The sequence below is a fragment of the Pieris brassicae genome, chromosome 10 (genome assembly GCF_905147105.1).
Source record: "Pieris brassicae chromosome 10, ilPieBrab1.1, whole genome shotgun sequence".
Classification (NCBI taxonomy): domain Eukaryota; kingdom Metazoa; phylum Arthropoda; class Insecta; order Lepidoptera; family Pieridae; genus Pieris; species Pieris brassicae.
The window spans coordinates 13570551-13589540 of NC_059674.1; the positions used below are offsets into that span (position 1 = coordinate 13570551).

Sequence of the window (18990 nt, forward strand, 5' to 3'; positions counted from 1 at the left end):
CCTTTAACTCGGCAGGTTTTATTTTTATTTACCGGGTCAAGGTTTACGTTTTTTTTTAGTTTAATGGCTGTAACAGTGTTATGGGCTTATAAAGACAACGAAATAAATAACTAATTTACTATGGTGTTAAATTCAAATACGCTAAACTTAAAACTAATAGGAAGATATTGTTTAATGAGGCTAATTGCCGCATGTCATTTGTAGAACTTTTTATATTGGTCATGAAACAAATATTTCAGTATCATTGAGCCTTCATTTTCATATGGCAACGTCTGTGTTTATGAGAAATAACAAGTAGTATTATCCGCAGCTGATTCTTTAGTACATTAAAACTTTGAGTCTCGAGAATGGCGGCGTGTTGAACCTCTGCCTCGACCTATGGCTTCTAAAGGTTCTTCTGATTTAAACCTTGAATTTTGACGATGTTTATTAATGTAAATTAATCCTATCCAGTCCATGTGTTTATTTTAGTATCAAATTGAGGGTTCGGCTCTCTGTTACGTCACACCTTGCCAGTCGCACATTGGACAATTTAAGAAGACACAAGAAGGCACCTCGAAGCTTATGAGATTTTGTGGTGCCTTCGCATCAGCTTGGTCCAAAGATTGACGAATGAAAGAGTGCTTTAACGGATCAGGACGACACGAAAGTTTATCTAAACTGTTAAAATATTACAGACACGTTTTGCGTCGTCATCGATACGACTTGTTGCATCATACAATGATGAGCCTACCAACCCGTCCAGCCCGTCTTTTGCCTGTGAAATTACAAATTGGTAGGAGATAGAAGTGGTTCGGAACATACGGTAGTGGACATCACATCCGTCGACGAACAACTGTTCGTCTGAGACTAGTGTATTATATCCGGCAATGCAAGTTAACAGCCAACCTTTAGCAATAAAGTGACACCTTACGAAGAAGACTTAATTTAATCATAAGTAATTTAGTTTAAAAAAAACCACCTTACCATATAAAGTAATACTACGCTTTCCTATACACACATATCACATGGGTGACCTCATTTTATTTTGAAATAGATCTACAATCAAGCATATTTTACGCCCATTTGTCACTAAGCGTTAATTTTGGTCAAATTAGGAAGTTCGTGACGTGAACCCAATTCAAAACACGCGAACTAAGATCAAAAGGTTATAATTTGATGTTATAATTCCAATTTATTAAAGGTCACACGCCTAGGGAGTAATATTAGTTTGGCTTAGCGTGCAATTTGAAAGAATTTTAATTGAAAAATGACTGTGAGATCGTAGGTTCTAAGACTGGCATAGCCAAATAGAGTTTCCTTTGTATGGTCAAAATTAAATTAACACTTTCTAGCACAAAGGATCGTGCACAATTGAGCACAAAAAGCTCATCAAATATTTGCCTAAAAAAATATTAATAAAACAGATAAAGCATTCGGGCCTTCATTCACGCCCATTGTTAATAAAATTCTGGCATCAATTCCACTAAAAGTTCTGTTTATAAATCAACACTCCACATAGGAACAAAGTCGAATGAAACAAATGAGTGATAATAATCTGTTAACTGGTTTTAAGATTTGTTTTTATGTCTCCCTTTACATTTTATAACCTACCTGAAATATACAAAACCCACGCATTTGTTTACAGTTTCTTAACAGCCCTGTTGTGATTGTAAATCGAATTCTGTTAATTAGAAAATTTATTCAGATAATTCCATCCAAAAACCACGACTTCATGTGGATTCAAAATATTGTAAACCTTTTTTGTAGGTGTTCCTACATTCAAATCAGCAACCTTTGATAGTACATTTGAGTAATAAGGGCTGATACATACTAGTAAAGACATTTTCTCATCTATTAACAAAAAATAATCAATTAGGTTACATTAATTTACAATATATAAAGATCAACTTTTTAAGTAATTTAAATGTATTGTTAGTGTTTAAAAATATAATATAATTTTAAAGGCATCTTGAAATAAAATAAAAATCTTCCTCACTAACCCAACTGCTTTTCAATATTCTCATCTAAAACATCTCAATTTAATTGAAAATATGCTACGTTCAAAGATCTAGAGATTAAATCGTGACTTGGGAATACCTCTAAAGGGGGTGAATCAAAATGATGGTGTACAAAAAATAGCTTTAATTCATACAAAAAAACCTGACATAAAATTCAACACTCTAATGATGTTTCGATAACTAGTGTATTGTTACCCTTAGGTCCTGTTTGGCTGTATGAATTAATCAAGATGCGAGCACCGTTTGCAGGACGCGTGTTAACATAATTCCTTATGTTTTATTCACATTCAGCCGACTCCTGGCTTTGAAATGAAAAGTGAATAAGGGCAGTCCAGACGTGAATCGGGGACCTTTAGGGTTTCAAAAGGGTTTGCTGTGTCTATTTTGTCAAAATAGATAATACAGTACAATTCATATGGGGTTTTCTTTAATGTCAGTGAAAGCTTCTGTAAGGGATTTAGAATTGACGTTTCGAGAAGTGTTGGCCTAGTGGCTTCAGCGTGCGTCTTTTATCTCTGAGGTTGTAGGTTCGATCCATGGCTGTGCACTAATGGACTTTCTTTCTATGTGCGCATTTAACATTCGCTCGAACAGTAAAGGAAAAGATCGTGAGGAAACCGGCTTGCTTTAGACCCAAAAAGTCGACGTGCGTCAGGTACAGAAGGCTGTAAATCTACTTGCCAATTAGATTAAGAAATGGTCATGAAACAAATACAGAAATTTGAGCCCAGGCCTAAAAAGGTTGTAGCGCCATTGATTCGTTTTTGAAAGGACATTGCTCATGATTTGTAGCGCATTATAACGCGTACCATAATAACTAAAACTGGGATTAAACTTGATGTTTTATTCGTTTGCTGCACTCATAGTAATTCTATTTAAATCATTAGATTGTAGGTCAAATTGTGATTCATGTGTTTTAAATCGGTTTTAATTGTTTACTGTGTTCTATTTTTAAATATGTAATTTTGCACTATTTACGCGAACTTTTCTTTAACAATTGTCTGTAATAGATAAGGCCACCACTTGCCCTCTTTATTATTGCTATTTGTTTATTATAATCTATACTGATTTTTTCTGAATACTTTTAACTCACTTAAAGGCCAATGTGTTTTAAAATGAATTTATTGAAGAAAACACTTTTTAAACGGATTAAGGCTATGTAATAATACGCGAAACGAAAATTTTAATTTAAAATTACGTTAATAATTATAAGCTTATAATAATAATACATAGCTTTAATCCGTTTAAAAAGTATTTTCTTAATGTGTAAAAGCTATTTTTACAAAAGACAATACTATGAATTTATTTAATAAATTCAATTACAGTAACCTTTAGCCTATATATGCATTTGATAATTGGTCCTATTTTCTTGTATATAACAATACATAAGTGTATAAAGGTCTCTGAGTTAAAATAATTTATTTGAAATACGATGAAATAAATCGTCTTATGAGTCCAATTAATTCACATAGATTAATTGGTTCGGCCTCCTTTATCGTCTCAAATTGAGTTTAGATTCGACCACCCAAGATTTCCAATTTTCTACAGGCGTAGTGTCAATGATTGAGAAAGTTTTATTTCCTTTTATTACTTTTTGGTTTTATTAAGTTATGTGTTTACTTGTTGGTATTGTTTTGATTTATCGAAGTCGTCACGTAACATTATTATAATTTAAAATCACTAGAAAACCTTTCCAGTGATAATGATAGTATAGCAATGGAAGTCCCAACTATAATGGATAAAAATGAACGTTAAAAACGTACAAACGTGATGTACGTTAAGCAAAGGCTGGCTTTTTTGATAGCCTTCGATGTTATAGATTACCTTACCGTTCTTTACACTTTTATAATAAACCCTTACAATAAAAACACTTTATTTACATTAGAGTAATACAAAACAGGAGGAAAAATAAATAAGACCAAGTATAAATGGTCGGTCCTACTACTAAAGACATTTTCTACCAAACAAAAAAAATACAAGCATAAAAAATACAGAACTTAAATTTTAAAACATAAATAACTAATATAAAATGTGAATAGGTGAAAATAATCAAAATAAATGGGCTTAGGGGAACTATATTGTTAATTATTTCTTAGACGTATATTTACGGTTAGTATTTTTCTCGTTTACACAACAAGAATTGCAATTTATTTTATCTAAGTTATAAAGTTTGCTTCAATTGTATTATAACTTCTATTATAATTCAATAAATCAAAACGTTCCATTTAAACTTCTAAGCAAACTTTGATTGACAGACGTAGCGCATAAAGTTTTCAGAACACGTATTTACGATTATGATTATCTCGAAAGATCTTTAGTAAGTCTACTTACACTCTAGGGAAATGAGTTACTGCCTAAACTTAGGTTTAAATGAAGGCTTAATAATAAACTTTGTTGAGGCTTATTAAAATTATAATCTTAATTTGAAACGTGAGCATTATTTGAATTGTACATAGTCATGCGCCTCCATACTAAACAGAAAAGTAATTGTCATACACACATTAAAACATCTCTAAATAGTGTAACACAATGCCACATATCGAAGTGTCTCGCTTTGATCTTTGACAGTAAGATTTTTCTGTTACCACGATAATGTGAAGGCAATATAATAATAAATAATCTTTATTTTTTCTCTCACATATACATACAAGGTTATTATGATTAAACTAAGATGATAACATTTAACTGGTCTCTGTAACAGGAGACCTGAGTGCCAGCCTCTCCACCTCCGGACCGGAACACGTACAATCAGGTCATTGTCATAAGATACAATAGAAGAAAATAAGTAAGTGCTAAAAGGGAACATTGAAAATGGAGTCGTAAAAATAACTTTGGTGTGTGTTGGTGTCTGTGTGTGTGTGTGTGTGCGGGCGCGCAATAATTAGGATTAATATTTTTTTTTCATATTTACCTTCACGCCACTATTAAGTAGAAAGATTACGATTGACTAGGTCGATTAAAAAATAAAATGTGGAAACCTTTTGAGTTAATGTATTATTGCTATTCTCAGGCAATTACGCCACAGCGAAGTTATTTTTTGTTAATAATAAAATTTTATTACCATAAACAGCAAACATGTAGGATGTAGTGAGAACTGCATTCAGGAGCCTGTGCCAGATACTGGTAATGTTTTGCAATATATAAAATAAATCATATGAAATTATTCATGAGACTTAAATTTATAATATGTATTTTATTTTATTTAACATATACAATATAATTTAGTATATTTCCCACAATGGCATAGTTAAATTGTCAAGCGTTTAAATATTCTTATAGAAGAATAAGAAAGATAGTGCGATAGTATTTAATCAGATTATGTTAGTGGACACTATTCTCATATATTAATTAATTACAATTTCAAGCGTCCACGACTGCGTACGTAACACAGTAAAATCTAAACACTGGGTGTAACAGGCAGTTTTAGCGATAAATAGCTAGCCAGGCAAAGCGCACTAAAAGAGAGTTGTTAGTAAGAGATTATTGTTGCCAAATAGACGTAAACTACTTAACGATTTGTCGGAACCAAGACCCAATTCATTTCGTTTATTTCCTTTAATTCGAATAGTGATTGGGGGAAATAGAGCAAGATGTATCATAGCAAACATACATTTGTAAGTTTTGAAGGCTAATGAAGGAATAAAACTTTGTGAAACACGAAACCACAGTTAGACGTTATGATGAAAGTTTTTGAGGTTGATGTTTTAGTTACAGCCCAAACTATTTCGTTGTTTAAATAATGGCTGATGTATACAAGACCTGCTTAGATGATGTCTGAGACGTTCCAATTAGGATTACAGCCTGCTTTGATACAATTGCATGGAAGATATGCAGAGTTATGAGTCCACTAAGCCACGGTTTGTAAAGTCCCCTTTTGTATAGAATTAATCAAGCTTTTGAAAAATAAAAGGTCTACACGTTGTAATTAAACTTGGTAAAAAAAACTTTCCTCGAAAAAATATTTTAATTTTTATTAAAGAAACGTAGAAAGTGTCACTCATCGATACTTTGACGACTACTATTTTACACTAAATCTACGAAGTATCACGTGATGTTGGAGGCTTTTAGTGCCTACATTATTATTTCTCTCATACTATTGTTTAGTCGAATTAAACATATATAACGAATTAAACATATATATCGAATTAATTATACATATAATAATAAAGTTTTAATGACGAGGCTAATAAAATGAAGATCTTTATTTTATTAGTATGGCCTGTATGTTTAGTTTGCTTATGCTTAACTTCAATCAACGCCATCTATGGGCCTGTTGGATCAACGCAAGCTAACTTGAGCTTGGTAAAACGTAATACTGATTGTCACATTACAGGCTTCCTCAATATCTCATAAGAATTAATTAGGAACTTTCTAAGAGGAGAAGAGGGAACTCCATTAAAACTGAAGTATCTTGTTCGTGTTCCAATCATTGCATTATTTCTTTGCTTTATGAATAAATTTGAGTCGTAATGGGGAAAACCATTAATTCATATGTCAAGATGATATTCGTTCACAGTGATGTCCTGTGATTCAATATTTTTATTAAGTAGGTGATCAATATACATGCACTATAATAAAATCTGTGGACTATGGTTTTTTGTGTGTATTATTGTACTTTTATGTAGTTAACTACATAAACAAAACATAAGTTTTACAATACAGAGCTACCTATTATTTAATAATTAAACTACTCTACATAACCTTTAAAAAAAATTTTTAGCGCCTCATTGCATTTTTACAAAAAGCTGGGTTACAATTATTATCTGAGATCTAAAAACCTATATAATTGTTAATATAGCAATTAGATGTACAAAATCGTATTTACACATACAAATTGAAACCCCCATACTAAAGTGTAGAACTTAATTTTTCTTGAAAAGAACTCTTGTTGGTTTTACATGGAAATTTAGACTGAATCCCAGACGCTCAGGAGTGTAAATTCTGTAAAGGTTGTATAAAACGTGGTATATCTACATCTATCCTGTCACGCGGATAAATATCTTAAGAGTAGCCCTATACGTGCCTACTCTGTCGTACTGCATTAAGGTGACGTCCACAGGGACTAGTTTTAAAAATAGAAGTCATTAAATACTCATATTTAGCATTTTTTGTTTTCGGTATATGTGACTTTACAGGATTTTCTGATCAAGAAATTAAAATATATACCGTGAGACTTTAAATACTTACGATTATATTATATGATCGGGATTTAAAATTAAATCATTTTTAACTTAATTTTTAAAAGCCGTACAATGTAAGACCTCATTAATACTAAAATATAATTTCATGTCATGTATCTATGTTAACCATTACAGTACCTGTTGAATTAACACTATTGTTATAACTTTCGTTCTTTGATAGAGGCTTGTCTGAATGAGAACCCAAGTCCAGCTCAAATAAAAAACATTTAACAAATATAACAAAACAAGTTTTTACACGCCGTCACATAGATAAAACAAAAATTGTCCCAAATAAAAACTAGCCTTCTACGCAATTGCCTGCAAAATAGCAGAAAAATTGTTTGACATTTGCCAGCATTGTAAAAACAATTCGTCACACAATTGTGCCAGATCATAAAAACATCGTGAAAACGTTATCAAAGGATAACCGCAGCTTAACAATATACGCATACGGTAGAACTCAGTGCGCATGCTCGAAATTCACTCATTCTGGACTATTTGTTTTGTCGTTACACTATCAAAAAGCTTTGGATTGCTCGCAAAGTAGCATCTTCCGATATCTACCGGATATCGTACACTACTTAAGAGCATATTCGAAAAATGAACGCGTCGTGGTTGGTGGTTATCAATCAGTGATCTGTCAAAACAATTTCGCGCCTTTGCGCTTGACGTCCAGTGTCTTAAAAGTTCGTCGTTAAGTACTTAAACTCTGGAGGTGTGAAGTGAAAGGATTATATTATTGGGCGTTTTACTGTCGATTTATCTGCAATACGGCAAACCGCAGAATCGTTCGCGCGGAAAATCTTAGTGCGAGCTACTTCCTCGTACGCGTACGTAGTGTGTGAACTTGGGAGTTGAACTGTTAATTACTTCTTTAAGTGGTCCACAATGAATATAACAAGTACTGACGGTAGGTTTTTCTCTTAATACTGCAGATTGCTGTCGTGTTTTACTCGAGTTATAATCAATAATTTAATCTCGATTGTAATGCTTAGCCATTTTGAATTTTATTTGTATAGGAATAAAGTGTACTTTCAAACGTTGTGACGTCAAGACTTTTGGCATTTATGTTGTTTTAAAATATTGTTGTATCAATCACGATAAGTTATTGAACTCCCCATTATAGCTAAACTTCTTTATAATTCATATTTTGCCAAATCTGTAAAAACTTTTGTTAGTAAAAAGAACTATTGCTATATGTGAAAAAATTAATTAATCTAGACTTATTTTATTAATAGATAGACGATAGATACATGGACGACAACCTTAATGTCCCCTTAAGTATGAACTTAAGGGGACATTAAGGTGTTACATTATTGATGTGGAGTGATTCTTGGATTACTTTATATTTTACAATTGAAATTTTCCTTACTTAATAAATAAATAGTTTAATTTATTTTGATGTTGCTATGTAAAATATTTGTTTGACACGCCCATAGCATATGAAGAGGATGCACATTTCTAACGCAGCGACATGCTGATCGCGTAGCAGTGTTTTTGTGTAGCATAGAAAAGGCGTAACCCGTGCTCGTAGAAGATTTCGTAGCCCATAGCACAGCGATTCATCGCGTAGCTTCGAGTATGATTTTGCATGTTATGTTATGTAACTATATACATTTTTCTTAGGTGAAGTAAATTTGCGTTAGAACATAACTTAAGTTATTTATATCATCTCTGCGTATTCAGAAGTGTTCCTAGTCTTGATCCAGTTTTGAACGCATTATTGATGCTTCACCCCTGTCAAATTTGTTGGTCAGATTTCTTATTTGACAGGGGTCAGGTTAAATTTTGACTTTCGAAATACTAGACATAAATTAAAAAAGGAATCCCTACGATACGATAACTCACAAAATCATTGGTATAATCTTTAATGAAGTTAGTAACTTCCAGTTAATGTTACTCTACATTTTACAACACGAATATTTACTTATGATTTATTTTTGTAAATTCACTTGTTTAATAATTTTATCCGTAAAGTAACAATTCAATAATGGTAATGAGATTCTACAATCAAGGCTAATGAAGTGATTGCTATAAGAGTCAGGTAAACATTAATTAAGCATTGATTGTACTGTGTACTTTGACCCGTTTGTCAAGTATTTTCGATGACATTGCAGTAAATTATAACTCTATGAAGAAGAAAGCTGTTTATTTGTTAACACTTCGTTGCATACAGAAATATAATACAGTTGACATATTTAAATAAAAAGGAGGGCAACTGATGGCCTTATAGCTTTCAAGCGATCTCTTCCAGGCAAGAAATGTGTGAAACAATCTTTTGTTTCAATTTCAAATTAGATAAGGCAAGCGCAAGAAGTGCAAAAAAATCACGAGTTCAGTTATTCAGATAAAAGGAATGGAATAAAACAAAGCAATTAAAAAATAAGTCAATAGTGAACAATATAAACAAAAATATATTTAGTATGTATTTATTGAATTTGTACTCTTAACAGCTAAGCTAATAAAAATCAATTATACTAAACATATAGCCAAAATGAAATAAATAATATAAACAAAAAGGTAAACAAATATTACAGAAGAAAAAAGCTATTAAAAATAAAAGTTTATTCAATACAATTAAATTAAGTGATACTACCTTATTTGGCTGTGTTGTTTGATAGTGTAAAAGTGAGAGTATGTTACATACGTACTAATACGTATCGTGAGGGTGTGTATGTGTAATCAAGATGCAGGTAACTTTGCGCTATGGATATAATTAATACTCCGCTTGAGCATATTTCACGATAGGTGTAACAAGTCAAGCCTTAAATATTGGTCGTTGTATGTGCAGGCTGAGCGATACAAAGCTAAGAGATTTGGCATAATTGGTGTTGATGGAACATGTGAAGGCAATTTTTATAGAAGTGAACGTCATGTAGTAGCAATAAATCGTATTGTTTTCATCGAGAATTTAAAGTGTCAATTTTAAATGTTCACATGCGTCCAGGTATTAAACTTATTATAGGTTTTATAGGTGATAAATTTAATGAAGTTATTTTGAATCTTTTCAATTTTTTCTTTGTGTACTGTGTAACTAACCCAAACGAAATTATAACTTACTACTAGAGCAGCAGTTTCTATATAAATATTCATCAAAGCACTCTGATACCTAAATTAATCAGGTATTGTCGTTAAATATTATATATAGTATATTCTAATACAGTTGCTCAAAAAGTGGCGTATTGCAGGGATGTATAGCGTTCGGGGTGTGGGCAATAGCCCACATACTCGAGCTTTTCTTTACCTTTTCCGCACTAGGGCATTCTCTTTCCCAACTGTTAAAATAAAGTCTATTGACAAGAAAAAACCATCCACGAAGTTTTAAAAAACAAATCATTGAAGTTTTTAATATTCATGCAAATATTTCTAAAATTAAGCTACTAATGTGCTTCAATATAAGATTTAATGATTTGATTCAATTAGTAAGGTTAGGTTTTATTTCATTTCATCTCATAAATTTAATTTTAAATTAATAAAAAAAATCTACTGAAGATTTGGCTGTATGGGCATAGTTCCCTTTGCCTACCCAGAATTAATGAAGAAAAAAAATCTCTTCTTATTATACGGTTATCTTATTTTACGGTTAGCTCCATTTTACAAAAATGTTCTTGCGCGTTTACTTGTTTGTTGCACAAAATGAGTAATTTCGACGATATTTTATTTGAATGAAGACCACTGGAACTCAGTATAATTGCACAAAATGCTTCGGAGAATATTTCCCTGTAATACGGCATTTTTTGAGCAACCGTATTAAAAAATATCGGATAAGGGGGCCCGCGTAGCCCGCATTACGATACATATTAAATTATTAAATTGGTATCAGAAGTTGTGAATCAATAATGATCGGAACATTATGAAATACGATTTTGGTTATAAGGCTTTATGGACTGTCCGGAACAGGAGCCAGAGCCAGACAGGAAAGGAAGTAAAACGATCTGCACAAACAGGTCAGGGATTGACTTGTCGACAAAACGGAATATCTTCACATCATGCTACAAATATCAAGGCGCCAATAGTTAAGCGATTGTCGTTCCTGGACTCCAGAAAATTACTAAAATACTATAACAGGTACGAATACACGGGGTGAGAAAATTTATAATAGGAATCCAAAAACCCTCCGCTGTAGAGTAATCCTTCACAAGGTTTTTACGTCCAAACTATTAACCAAGGTGTAGCTGAGGGAAATTCTTGGCTGAGCTAAAATAGAAGATTTCCCAAAATTACTCATAGGAAGCCAATAGCCTCCGCTGGACTCGCAACCTAGAGAGGATGGAAGAGAATGATCAGTGTGTCAATAAAGCATATCTTGGTATGCTAATGGGCCGACGCAAAGTCGTTGTAGAGAGGGACTTGCGTGAACTCCAAGTGGCCGACTAGCAAGCAGCAGTGCTAAATCATTGAAAGTGGTGTTCTCTTATCTCGGGAGCCAAAGCTCACTTTGGGTCGTTGCGCCAGTGGAGTAAATAATGCCTGGACATCAATTCTAGCATCTATAAACGTTCAAAATAAAAATGACCTCATTTAAATTAATTAAATATATTAAGTTTATTTGTGTATTATTAATTGGCTTAGGTCTAGTGGTATGTAAAGACTGCGAGGTCGTGTTTCAAATCCCAGATGGAACGATAATAAGAATACGATTTTCTAAAAATTAATTAATGGTGTCCTCCGTAGGATGTTGGCAGTGTATGGAATTCCGTACATATACTGTTCGTTCGCGTACCGCGGGTTGACTGTTATGCGCCTGATACACCCGGTCTTGACATTTAGTCTAATTATCCGGTATATTAGAATTACGTAATAGCATGCAAGTCCACTTGTGTCATTGTGCACGCGCTTATTTACAATACTATTTCCTATGTACACCGCCAGTGATAAAAATAGACTCTGTGCTCAATCGGGAACATTAATATTTTATAAAAAGGAATATTATATGTGTTTGTGAAGTTGTATAAAAGTGCAAAAATTCATAAACAAGTATTTTTTTATGGTCTACGCGAAGAACAACTATTTTTACGCTTACTGAACATAATTAAATACATTAATTAAAGATTCTTATCGATATAATATCTGATCCTAAAAATATGTTCATATTTAGAGTAGTATAGTAGTGCTCATCAGTCTGATTTTCTTGTCGGCATAACAACGTAATAAAGATCGACTTTGCAGTTGGAAGGGCGTATTCAAGAACTAGTGCATTGCATTTTCAATCCGCATTCCATCTGCATAGTGTTCACACAGCAATGGACACTTAACGGAATTAAATTGTCACCGTAATGTTACGTAAGCTCTCATGTAATTAGATTGTTTCAACTCGGTAATCTTATTTGCGTTTATAATGTAAATATTTCGCTGCATCTGCTTTTTGTGTGAAGTCTATTTACGTAATTTAACTTAAAAGAAGGCGCTTTAGCGACTGGTCGGTAGAAAATAACGAAATATATGATCTATACTAAATAAGCACATTTTTCTCTTTGTCGCTTTTTGTCCGTCGTACTCATTGTTCATGCCAAAATGTCTACACGCTGTGTAAGTACTGTGCACTGCAACAAGGGCAAGATTTTTTTTAAAATATATAAATTAAATAAAATAGCTTACATTTTACGGCTTTAGAACACTGTTCATGTTCTTCAATAGCTTTTGTTTACTAAAAAAGCATATGGATGGAAATAAATTCCATATTATTAATTTGTCATTTTATTGATCAACACTTTATTGGATTAGATATTTGATACACATACATTCAACATACATCAAGGAGACATTGGTAGGCCTTATCGCTTACAAGCAATATCTTCCATGCAACCCTAGTAAAATGAAAAAGTGAATGACAATGCTAGGTTCCAAAATACATAAAATAATATATTTACAATAACAACAAAATTATTACAAAAGTCACAATTTAATTTGGAAAGCATATGTTAAAGAGGTGTTTATTTAAAAGACTTTTAAAAGTCCAAAAGAGCATACCATAACTTTATAGCGAAGAGCTTAAAAGCCATGCCTACGGAAGATGAGATGAGAAGAGTTTCCAAAATTCATCTATCATAGGAGCGTAATGCATAGTTATAAGGATCCAAGTATTATTCTATATATCAAAATATATACAGTGAATAAAAATGCAAAATATATATAAGAGTAAGTAATGTATATTGCATATACATTTTTTACTTCACTCGAGAGCTTTACGGCTAGTTGTCAGCGAGAAACTACTACTATATTTCTCCTTTACCTATTTGATTTATATTATATATATATCGCCTATCTGTTTACTATTATAAATATTGTTACGAAGACGGGTCGACTGCATGTTTCTAGATTTTTCCACTAGTTAGAGAACTTTTCAGCAGGCTGAAATATGATTTCTGACCGTTTCAGGAGAGGGTCAATCATATACTAGAAAATTGTAATTTCCATAATGTTACCCTAGTTTTCAGGAAGCTGAAACATTTTTTCAGTCAGTTTCAGAACATGTGTAGTCGAGTGGTGCAGTTTTCAGGAGACCCGTTTTTAGGCGTTTTCAGGCCTGGTTATATCCCTTTGATGAAGGAATATTCTAGACCGAACCTTCTAGGTGTGAGACAAGGACGAAATGATACGAGAGAGAGAGAGAGAAGATCAGAACTTTCTCGAAACTAGACGAGCACTCTAGAACACCGTACGACAAGGACGGAGCAACGTGCGAAAGAGACAAAGAGTGCGAACGTTCTAGAATTGTGCAATCGCTACTCAGTAGCAAGCCCGCCTAGAAAGTTCTCGAATATTGTTTAGAATTATTCCCAGGGATATATAAGCGAGCCGAAACGCGACTAGTCGCCTTTAGTTTTGAATGCGACAACAAGAGCGAAACACCGAAGCGATAAAGTGCGAATAAAGTGAATACAAGTGATAAAGTACAGTGTGAAGTGTGCATAAGTGACTGTGTTTTTGTGTATTATTAGTGCATCTCTGCAATTAAACTGTGCCCATAAATTCCTCATTGATTTTTTAAGAAATAAACCCTTGAAGAAATCCACGGCATTTTCTATCCGATCCCCTAGCTCGTAACAATATTAAAACTTGATTAATTCGATATTTCAAATTGTACAAAACAAACAAGCAATACAAGTAAATGGTCAGCTTGTAAAACACAGTCTGTGATGTTTGATACATAGTCAGAAAGGTCTATCGTAAAACATGTCTTAAAATAGAATTGGATTCTGAAACTTAGGTCGTTCCAAGCATGGAATCCTTCTCGTGTTACATGGATTTATTTTAAAACCTATTGCATTGCAATAAAATTGTATACATTTATTAGAGATAAAGTTTCAAATAGGGTTTAGATGCAAAAAACAGTATTTATTAAAGTTTGCAAAAATAATAAATTCTGTATTTGCATTGGGAGCGTTACTTAAGATGGATGAATTACAACGAACAGCACTATCAGCTATTTCAAATCACGCAATATGTCAAAATAGAATTTAAAACAATTTAATTATCTATGGTCTGTATTTATGTTTTTCGGAGTTTTACATAATTTTCATAGTAATTTTTAATTATTATTATATTTTTTGTGTGAAATATGTTAACCTACCTTAAATTCTATTACGAACCCTTTCATCTGTCGCAAGTCCGATCTATAACCTGAAAGTCCAGTTGAATATTAGTTCCGATCGCGGTTTTTAGGTTGAAAAGCCGATTACAAAAAAACTAAACCTTCAACGTGATGCTTCTGAAATCACATTGTGTTGGAAAAATGCACCCAGTCAAGGCCGTAGACTTTGACCCAGATGATAACTGTATAATTAAGAGGTCTCGACGAAAGCTTTAAGGGTAGGGTACTAGGCACTTGATTTTTAATAACTGTTTCATTTACATCACACATTATTGCTTTTTTTAACTGAAATGGGACATTGACGAAAGATTCGTTACAGTAGAAATTTAATCATTGTAAATTATAAGTAATTTTCTCTCTTTCCCTCGATACTAACTAACTCGCCTCTTATTAATATAATAAACACCTAAATGACGCATTTATTTAGGAAAGTTTCAGATATATACCTTTCATATATTATGGTGTGATTCCTGTCATCCATTTGTAATGTATTTATTATTCAGTTGTACTTTACTATATTTAAATATAACTTTCCCAAACTACAAAACTTCTATTCGCACTATAATTATCAACTTTTGACGCTTCTTTCTCTATAAACTCTTCACGCATTACAAAGTTGATAAAAATATCAAACACTCATAAAAAATACAAAGTGATTATGAAGAGCACTTAGAATGAGGGAAGAAATTCAGAAAATATGAGGTGGAATCGTTTCCTGGCCATCAATATTTGATGGTACGACCCTTGTTTACTTGTTACGTCATGGTTACGTCACATCTGGAGTATTAACGAGATTTCTTCAAGACTCTTGAATTAACGGGAAGTCGTTTAAATTTTCTTTTTTATTATATACGTAAGACATCCTATTTATTGCATAACTATGTAATCTACCAATGAAATTATATTGATCGGCTTTTGTATAGGACCGTGTGAAGGGTTTTCGGGATATGAACTGGGAAAGATCCTACAAATAAACGTCCAAAATATCAACCGACTCGCAATTCAATTCACATCTATTTTATTTTTGGAAATTGCGATTTGCTGTCCAGCGAACTCTCTGTTTATGTGCGCATTTAACACTTCTGCTACAACAACCAAAAATATCGTCAGGAAGCCATGCTTTAGACCGACGGCAGGTGTAACGCACAGAAGGCTGATCACCTACTTGCCCTACACCTACATTAAGAAAAATAAATGATCATGAAACAGACATTTAATACCCAGACTTAGGTATTATAACACTTTATGTATTTCATTATTTTTCATGTTTTGCTTATTTATACAAGCTATAAATTATATCTCAAACGCTTCATTGATCCGGAAATCCACTGTCCTGGATACCATTTCCGGTGATAAAAAAAATTTGAGTGCCTAACAGAAGGGAAGGAACCTACTTCACAATAATGTAATCACAGACAGTACAAAATCCCTAAAACTATTTAAAAAACTAGAACTGAGTCCACTGTGTTATACTAGTTTGATCTATTACAATTTTATAACAGACTAGCTGACCCGACAGACGTTGTCCTGTCTTAACTATGCATACTAAAAACATAGTGTTTATTATTCTAATGCTTTATGATAAATAACATTCTTTGTATATTTTTCTGGCGCGTAAATAAATAGTTTTGTTGGTATTCCGGAACAGGCGACATATGACCATGTGAAAAACATAGATTTTCAAGATTAATGCCACAAACAATTAGCGAATGTAATTATTTTATATGTATTTTATCAATATAATAATTCCGATCGAAGCATTTGTTTTAAACTATATAAATTTTTCTTTCCGTCAATGTTATATCAATCGCCATAAGGTTACATAAAAAAAGGACTTCTTCATAAGGTGCTGATTAAGTAATCTTAAATTTTCAAATTTTCCACGAAATTTTCTTATTTCATAAGAACCTTCTCCTGACCATAACAAACACAACAACAAAAAAATAAGCGAAATCGGTCCAGCCGTTCACGCGTGACCAAGGGAACTAGGGATTCATTTATATATATATATATATAGATAGACATACTTAGAGATATACTTAGTTCGACGTATCTTGTCATTGGACAAATTGCTTATTAAGAACCTGCTCCTAGGGTGATTACATGTACCCATATTAAGTTTCGATCGCTCGATTTACTTTTTCGATCTAATACTTTAATCGAAAACCACTGATGTAAAGATAAAATATATATTAATAGTTCTTGGCTATGGAAGACAAACACGGCAACAAAGTTTTAAGTGGATAATTTTTAAATTTTACGTTCTTTTAATCTTTACGCACAGTCAGGGTTAGAGCTGTCCGTTGCCTCCTAAATAATGTATGTTAGTCGATTGTTTATGTAATAAGCAAAAACGTGTTCATAATTTAATATGTTCTAAGACCATATTTTTTAAAATTAGGTAACTACTCTACTTAGAGGTTTAGAGAGGAGTAGAATCGATGCTGCAAGGTGTCCGCGTAACATCATGAAGTTTCAACATTAGGCGTCATCATACTACCTACAGGTGTCGAAATGGTCGTCACTCCATGAAGCCTGTCCCCAGGAGACTTCTGTGCTTCTGGAAGGAACTAGGCTGGCTTAGTTAGGATCAGGACTCTACGCACTCTGAATATACTTATGCTTAGTGTGTTTACGAAAACTAGTTATTATTACAAATTTAGGTCTAAGCAGGAAAATGATTTTGTTATAAAGAAAAACTTGGTAAATGCTGAAAGATTACACAAAGTGAAAATATTGCGATTGTTGCGGACTTAGTTGCCAGTTCATTGGATATTAAGGAAACTTCTGATATTTACAAAGTTTTTTATCTTCTTGTTACGAATCTTCAGTTAAAAATGAGGTCACGTGCTCAAACCCTATTTATACACCAATTAATTTCACTGTGTGCACAATTATCTCTTATTCCAGTGGATATCAAATAAACTATTTTTTAGTAGATATCTATGACGTGATTGTCAAGTTTTATTCCTAAGTTTGATTGAAAACAATAATAACAGTACAAAATCCTTATAACTTGTTAATATAATGATTTTGTTAATAATCTTTTATTCTTAAAACTTATAAAACTAGATTAGTACTAATTTGCGTTGTACTTTAGTGATTGCGTTATTGACATTTATCGTTCGACGAAAGTTCGACTATTGACGAAGCAATTATTAATTTTATTTACAGCCCCAACCTATATAAGCTTTACCCTCCTCAGTGGCTTCATTTATATATTCATATAAATTATAAACAAGATAAGAAACTGATGAAAGTCCATATAAAGCGAAATTTAAGATCCCACTACACAGGTGCACTAAATCTCTCGAACAATCTTATGTACTGTCGTAACTTTACCCCATTTTGATTGTTTCTGTCTCCTTTATTATCTTTATGTACATTCCTGTATGCCAGGGAGATATATAAGAGATGATACGAGTTATATATTTTGGGTACTTTATAACAATGCAAAATATACAGTTCCGGATGAGATATATGTGAAGAATAATAAATAATCCAGACTTTATCTGTTTTGTAAATCATTCTTATAGACAAATAAATGTGTTTTTGATTAAGTTAATTCCACCTTAGCTTGATTAATAAAAAGGGCAACACAAAACAAAATTTTTTCCTACTGTGATTGACACACGACTTTTTGTTTCTAATGCCGTTTTCGTAGCTAGGGATCGATTCTACGACCTCATGTATGACAGCGGCACGATGAGGCCACTAGGACAAATTTAATTTCTAAGATTATAAACTATTGATCAATGTGGGGAATTGTAATTGTATATTCATATTATTATTAAGATTTGCTAATTATTACGATTTTTGTTCCAGGTATGTCTACGCTGTCATTCCATCCACGAGTATGTACTAAAAATGACATTAAACGTATTAATTTAATGCCATAGGGATATAGCTTATGTAAGATTGTAAAAGTAAATGCATAATTAAATACGTGGAAAGGTAACATTCGCATTTTTGCTTCAACAAATCGCTACTCAATTAAAATATTTCTACGAAAGCTATTCAAAAACCATTAGGCAATGAAAATAAAATTTCATATGAAATAATCTTTCAATAATTTCTTTCACGGAAATAATTTGCTTTTAATCGTTTTTAAAAGTTCAATGGCGCACATGATAGTTATTTGATGTGTATCGATTCGAAAATTCCTGAAATGCTTATCGCATATTTATAACATATACGGTAGTCCATTAAGGGTACT

General features: G+C 32.6%; 1 protein-coding gene across 2 annotated transcripts in view; it reads left to right on the forward strand.

The window, feature by feature from the left end:
• LOC123715790 overlaps positions 1–18990 on the forward strand; it is a 121495-nt gene that overhangs the window by 35866 nt on the left and 66639 nt on the right. Inside the window, exon 1 of one of the 2 annotated variants that reach the window (XM_045671095.1) lies at positions 7970–8090. The exons of the other annotated variant lie outside the window; for it this stretch is intronic. Coding sequence (XP_045527051.1) covers positions 8069–8090 — 22 coding nt within the window. The 5' untranslated portion in view covers positions 7970–8068. Of the gene's footprint in view, positions 1–7969; positions 8091–18990 lie in introns of those variants that run through there. 2 annotated transcript variants of the gene reach the window in all.